Below are 7,365 nucleotides of genomic sequence, written 5' to 3'. Positions count from 1 at the left end.
AAAAAAAGAAATCAAAACTGTGCCAAGTTTTTAGATAGGTAGAATTTTTAAGATCTCAAGTTTTAGTATCTTCTATAGAATAGTAACCTATAAAATTCCAAATTTTCAATTGATAGCTGTCTTCCTACAAATATTCATTGGCTAAATATAAATTTATCAGAACTATAGCAATGTTACTTTTCTACAATATAGCACCTTCCATAAAATGAGTAACTACCCATAAAAGAAATGACTTAATTTACCCTAAAATTTGTTTAATTAATGTAGTTTGCCTTCAAGTTCATATTGGTTTAATTAGTAGTCAACTAAAAATTAAGATCAAATAGATTTACCTTAATGTCTGATAGGCAAAACAAATCTAACATGCCAAATAACCAAGACTTATACGGTTGCAATAGTCAAAACTTTCCAATTAATGAGTAGATAGTGTTATTTACCTAGATGAAACTGGGCTTTGTTCTTATCAAGCCATTCCTCATCCCTTTCCCCACAGTTTAAAACCTCAAGTGATGTGATACTGTTGTAAACAGAAGAATGGAAGCCCAGTTTTACCAAGATTTTTCAAAATTTTTTATTCTGAAATAATTACAGATTCATAAGAAATTGCCAAAAAAAAAAAATCAGACAAAGTAATTGTTCAAATTTTCTCTACAAAGTTTTCTTTAGGTTTACTCTTCATTAATTTTGTGGTGAATAGGAAACCTGAGGCTAGATGAAAAGGAACTGGTCAAAGCACCAGATGACAACATACCAACTACACAAGGGAAAAACACGAAAACAGAAAAGAAGAAGGAAAGAGATGGAAAGGAAAGGAAAGAAAGAAGGGGGGAAATAGGAGAGGAGACAGGAGAGAAGAGACAGAAGAAAGTAGAGAGGGAAGAGAACAAAGAAGGAGGAAGAGAAGAGAAATGAGAGTAACAGTCTATGAAGTAAGACCCCCGCACCCCAAGTAACTGAAGGTGTAGGGTCTATGTCAGAGACAGAGAACACGTCACAGACCCTGATGCCAGCGTCCTCTGATAAGCCCAGGATGAGTGAAGAGAGGCTCTTTTCCAGAAGCTCCAGCAGGATTGATGTATTATATTAATAATAGGGACCATCTACTCACATCTTTAATCCTGCCTACTGCCTAGAGAAACAAATCACAACAAGGGTCCTCGCTAGTATTAATAAACATTCTCAGCTGAAATGTCATCATAAATTTATTAATTTCATAGTTCCTAGCACATTCTGATTTTTCTTAAAAAACCATGTTTACTTTTTATTTTTTAATTCTAATTTAATTTTTAAAATTTAACATTTGGCATTTCTATCCTATCATACCAGAAAACAATAAACCGACCAAGCTACCCAAGCTTTAAAGAAAAAATTATAACTTTTAACTTTTATTAAGCATGAAACAGATTTACTTCATATCTATTGCACATTGGTTTCCAAACTTTCTGCATGTCACAATCACTTGAGGATCTTTTTAAAACTTCAAATGACCAGGTCACAATCAATACCAATTAAATTTTAAAAGTCCGGAAGTGAGAATCTGGTATCAATATTTATTTTTAAAAGATGTTTGATTAACAATGACATAACAATAATTACACTAATAAAAACCTTGTCATAAATTGATTAATTTTAAAAAATGAACATTGGTTATTCAGCTTAGATAGCAAAATGTTTAAGTACAGGCTGGGTGCAGTGGCTCACACCTATAATCCTAGCACTTTGGGAGGCTGAAATGAGAGAATCACTTGAGGCCAGGAGTTCAAGACCAGCCTGTGCAACATACCAGGACCCTGTCTCTACAAAAATAGGAAAAATTAGCCAGGTGTGGTAATGTGCACCTGTAGTCCTAGCTACTTAGGAGGCAGAGGCAGAAAGATTACTTGAGCCCAGGAGTCTGAGGTTGCACTGAGCTATGATGATGCCACCATATTGTGGTCTGAGCAACAGAGTGAGACCCTGCCTCAAAAACTAATAACAAAATAATAAAAATAAAATGTTTAAGGATAAGTGTGAAGCATTGAAAGTAAATATTTTCAAAAATATCTGTAACCTTGGGTTTCATTATTATGCATGTAAACTTGCAACTTTTCAATTACAAAAAGTAAAATAATGAGAAGGCATACATAATTCACCTAATTGGCAAAACTTTTTAAAAATTACAATAATTAATGAGACTAACATAAACAATTCATAGGACTATTGTTACAGCTTTTACAGGGAAATCTATTTTTTTTTTTGTTTGAGACAGAGTCTCACTCTTCTTGCCTGGGCTAGAGTGCCATGGCATCAGCCTAGCTCACAGCAACCTCAAACTCCTCGGCTCAAGTGATCCCCGCCTGCCTTAGCCTCCCAGGTAGCTGGGACTACAGGCACGCGCCACCGTGCCCGGCTAATTTTTTCTATTTTTAGTTGTTTTTGGCTAATTTCTTTGTATTTATAGTAGAGATGGGGTCTCGCTCTTGCTCAGGCTGGTCTCGAACTCCTGAGCTCAAGCAATTCTCCCACCTCAGCCTCCCAGAGTGCTAGGATTACAGGTGTGAGCCACCATGCCCAGCCTACAGGGAAATCTAGTAATTCCACTGCTAGAAGAGTAAGCAAAAGAAATAATAATTTCGTGCCCAAGATGTATCTATAAAAAATTATGACTAGTACAAATTAGACTTTTATATTTATTACAAATGCCATAAAAGAATATTAAATGGCATACAGAGCTTCATAATACTGTTTACATATAAGCCAGTCACAAAACAGTTACAAAATATGTATATGTCACTTAAAAATAGATTTTATATACATGAAACTCACTTGCAGTTGAACTGAATTGTGTCGAAGGCCTTCCACAATAGGAAAAAATCTGTCAATTTTTCTTTCTTCACCAGCTGAAGTTAAAGCTTCTAAAACTTCTTCAAGGCTATTGGAAATTTTGAACCTATTAATTAAATTGTAAGTAGCAAATAACACAAATGCCATATTACACTTGCTTCATCCTATTAAAGAATACTCCTAGGGAACCAATAACATTTTAGAAGTAGCTTACTGAGTACATGGCATGTATAAAGCACTGTTCTAAGCATGTTTATGTTTTAATTCATTTATTCCTGACAATAATGCTGTGAAGACATTTATTTATCAAGCACTTACGCAATGCTTACTATACGTTAGGTACTGTTTGAACCACTTTACAAATATTAACTGATTTTAAAGTATTTAACAACGGTATGAGGTAGGTGAAGTATTATTAGCTCATATTATAGATTAGGAAACTAAGGCAGAAAAAGGGTAAGTAACTTGTCCAAGGTCTCACACCTACTAAATGGTGGAGTAAGGATCTGAAACCAGTAAAGTACTGTTGAAGTGGAAAATTGGAAAATTCCACTAAAGTGGAAAATTCCACTACCGGGTTTCCTTCCTTGCACCCTTTCCCTGGGCCTCCTCCCCTGCCACCCCCTCCCCGCCCCCTGCAGCTGCCACCCTCATAAATCACCTGTAGCAATTAGAGTACCAGACCGTGAAGTAGCTTAGGACTGTGCCTCACTAAAGTTAACCCTGTTGTAACCGTGCCCCTCCTCCTTAAGCAGAGTGTATAAAAGACTGCTATGCTCTTTGTCTGGTGCTCAGAATTTGGGGAGAGCAAATTCCCCTCTGAGCCTTGCCAGCCGGTGTGAAATAAAACCTGTTTTTGCCATATCTCCATGTGCTACTTGGTCTATTCCCGGTCAGCTCTGCTGCAACACTGTTATATATATTACTTTCTAAATCTGCCTTACATATAGATTCTCAAATAGTAATACGCTTGTTTATCTGAGGGGATAGACATGACCTATGGTTTGAAATAATTCTTTCTGAAACAAACATCAGATAAGAAACAGAATTATTTGTATATTTTCCTAAGTCTTCATTTGGAATTTTAATTGGGGTTTAAGTTCAAAACAGTTTTAATATGATGAAGGAATCAGTTTTTCATTGAAACATTTTAGCCCATAACTCATATTATCAATTGAGAAATTATTACTCGAACATTTCTTTGCAGCCAATAAGAATCTTAATCAGCTGTCTATACCTCAATATTTATTTATTTAAAGTAAATTCTAAGATTAAAGTAGAATAGATAATGAAACATTAAATGAATCAAGCTGTATTAAATTATTACATAAGTAGAGGAAAAAGTTGAGAACACTTACATGCTTTCCTCCCCTACAATACACATTGCAGAGAGAAGTTTAACCACATCTGTCATCATATTGGGGTACATGGGATCCATGGCTTTAGCCAATAAGGAAAGACTCCTCTCTTCACTCATAATTCTTTCCAAGCCATACTATAAAATTTTGAGAAGAAGAGGTTAAATGTTAGGAGTTATTTGGAAAAATAGGGCCCTAAAGGAAATGTAGTTATTCAAAAACTTTTATAGAATAACACACTTACTAAAGTGTAAAGATATAAAGGCCATGTAACACCTTAAAAATTCATGAAGGTAATCATTTTATGTCAAGAACTAATGGTGATTTCACAATAATATAACTGATAATTATTAAGACAGGTAAGTGGTCAACTGGAGAAAGGGAGAAGCAGTGAGAAATATGGGACTTCCCAAAAAGAATGTACAAAACAAACAGCCAGGTATCGAACCAGACTCTGAGACCATGAAGACCTTTTTCCTGGGAAGAGAGATCTTACCACAAGTAAATGCACAGATTAGCACTGTTTGAGAGAAATGCAATGTGAACCACATGATGAATTTTAAATTTTTAAGCAGCAAGTAAAACTACTTTCAGCAAAATTAATCAAATATATCCAAAATAACATTTCAACTGTAACCAACATGAAACATTTATTGATGACATTTCATTTCTTTTTCTTCCTAAGTATTTGAAATGCAGTGTGTATTCTACATTTATAGCACATCTCAATTCACACTAGCCACATGTCAAGTGCTCAAAAGCCACAGTAGCTACCACATTATACAATGCAGGCCTAGATATTAACACTTACTTCATAAATGGGCAAGAGGTAAAGGATGATTTGGGCAGACAACATGTAGAAACTGACATAATGTAGTCTAATCAGAATAATTTATCATCAGGAGAGCAATGCACTTGTAACCTCATTACTTAAATGGGACAATTTGGGATAAGAATAAAGTTTGTCTGCTAAAGCCAGGATGTCACATCCAATTAGAAGATAAGGAGTTATGTTAATGACATATCTGTGAAAGATAACTATCAAAATACAGAGGATGAATAGAAGCAATAAAATAGTACATTTACCTATCACATATCTCAGAGGATCTTTCTAAAGAGTGAGAAATTGGTTAATCAGAGTTACTACCAAGCACTAAAAAAGGGCCTTAATCCCAATTACAGACCTATGAACTATGGCTTAAACTCAAATTTAGCACTACATATAAGCAAAGCTGAATCCATAACAAGTTTAGACCCAAATGCTTTGATTATTATACAATCCTATTTATAACTTTCCTATATTGTATATGGCATTTATGCCAAGAAACTTTCACAGTGTGCTAAAATATTGCATTTGCTTTAAACCACTATCTAAAGAACACAGGTACAACGGAAGAAGTATAACCACAAGGGCCAGGGGCCCCAGGATAAGACTTCTGGAGAGACTTCTCTGTCTTGTTGGTGATAGAGAAATGTTTACAAGACAGCTAAACAGTCAGGAAATGCTTGCTTTTCTGATGCCCTGGGCTGTTACATAACTGGAAACAAAGAATAAATAAGTAGGCGTAGGGCCAGAAACTACAAGATGCCTCAACAATCATTCCAGGGAATTGTCAGCAGTTTATAAAGTACTACTTAGATTCAATTCAGAAAGTCAGTCAATGAATATAAAAGTACCAAAGAGCTGGCTCTGTCCTAATAAACCTGAGGACTGAGTAAAGCTTGCTTCTGGCATTTCTCCTTTATTTCCTACACACCTGGCTGTCCTTAGCTAGCATCCACCCTTCTAGAGTCAGAATCCTGTGACTCCTCCAGCCATCCAAGGCAACTCATGCTCATTTCCTCCAAGTGATACTACGTACCTCCTCAGTCAAGCCCTCTGGCCCTAAACCACTGTGTATAAAGAGTGGAATATGAGCATTCTCCAATTTCACGGTTTTGTCCATCATCCTGTGACCCCAAAGGTCCATCGCAGTCAGCATTCTCTGATTTTGCTAATGCAAAAATGTGTAGTGCTTACTCTGAGACTAAAATGAGGCCAGATTACCACAATTCAATATCTATAACTAAATACAGAACTGCTATTTGTAAAAAGTTACATTCAATTATTCAAAACACAAAGCAAAACAAAATAAAAACTGTTGACTCTGTGTGAGAAATAGTCAGTCAACTTACCAGTGCTAGCATTAAAGTGCATTTAATGAAGGCTATTAAAGGTTAGAGAGGCTTGACAAATTTTGGAAGGTTTAAGAACGTATCTTTCCTGAATGTCAAGGACCCACTTTGGTTAATATGATAGCTGGCCTGTTCTAAACTGAGGACCAAAGCCAGGTTCTATTTGCATTCTACACGAGGCCTATTATTACCTAATAGATGGAATTTCAGGCCATCGAATATGTTGTTTTAGGTAGAGGAAAGTTAAAACCGTAAATCCCTGTGTAGGCTGCCCAATATCTGGGCCCACACTACATGAATACTGGTGCTGAGCAACTACCCATGGTGAGTTAACCCCAGTAGCAGAGATAATGTGGGTAAAGGGGCTGGCTTCAGAAGCAAAGCACCCTTGTTTTTGGGTGCACATTTCAAAGCTACACACATGAAGTTAACTGATCAAAATGAAGCTTCTGTTCTAATTACCCTTAAATTCAAATAGATTAACTTTTCATCCTTTTATTTTCTTCCTCCTAGGTAATTAAAATCTTTTTCCATTGTAAAAATACTTTTTGTCTAATTTAATGTTATAAGAAATTCACTTTCATGTGATGTTATTAAATTTGCTCATTATGTTAATTATATAATTATTTGTACCAAATAAAATACCACTTTTTTCCTCTCTTAAAAGCCTGCATTTCTTCATTCAATGAACTCTAATAAAGACTGCACAGTGAGATTTAGCAAATTTTTTACTTAGAAATATGATCAGATAAAATTTAAGAAAACCATCAACCAATCTTGAAGGAAAAAAACTTTCCCAAAAACTTCACATATTACCAAGTTTAGCATTCAGACACTATAATACTAAGTATATCAATAACTCAACTTTTTATTCTTATTAGCACATATAATAATAGCACCAAATATAAATGGCAACATTTTATACTTCACAAACATAAAATATAAGCAACAAAATGTTAATATAAAAGAATAAATATTAATTAGAATATAAATACATAAAGTTTACCTC

General features: G+C 35.0%; 1 protein-coding gene across 1 annotated transcript in view; it reads right to left on the bottom strand.

Moving 5' to 3' along the window:
- The window catches only part of DIAPH3 (diaphanous-related formin 3), a 536,888-nt gene that overhangs the window by 392,722 nt on the left and 136,801 nt on the right, over positions 1 to 7,365 (bottom strand). Inside the window, 2 exon segments of the mRNA XM_012654946.1 lie at positions 2,806 to 2,911; positions 4,182 to 4,318. Coding sequence (XP_012510400.1) covers positions 2,806 to 2,911; positions 4,182 to 4,318 — 243 coding nt within the window.

The sequence above is a fragment of the Propithecus coquereli genome, unplaced genomic scaffold (assembly GCF_000956105.1).
Source record: "Propithecus coquereli isolate 6110/MARCELLA unplaced genomic scaffold, Pcoq_1.0 Scaffold453, whole genome shotgun sequence".
NCBI classification, from domain to species: domain Eukaryota; kingdom Metazoa; phylum Chordata; class Mammalia; order Primates; family Indriidae; genus Propithecus; species Propithecus coquereli.
This window is presented reverse-complemented; position numbering and strand designations above follow the sequence as displayed.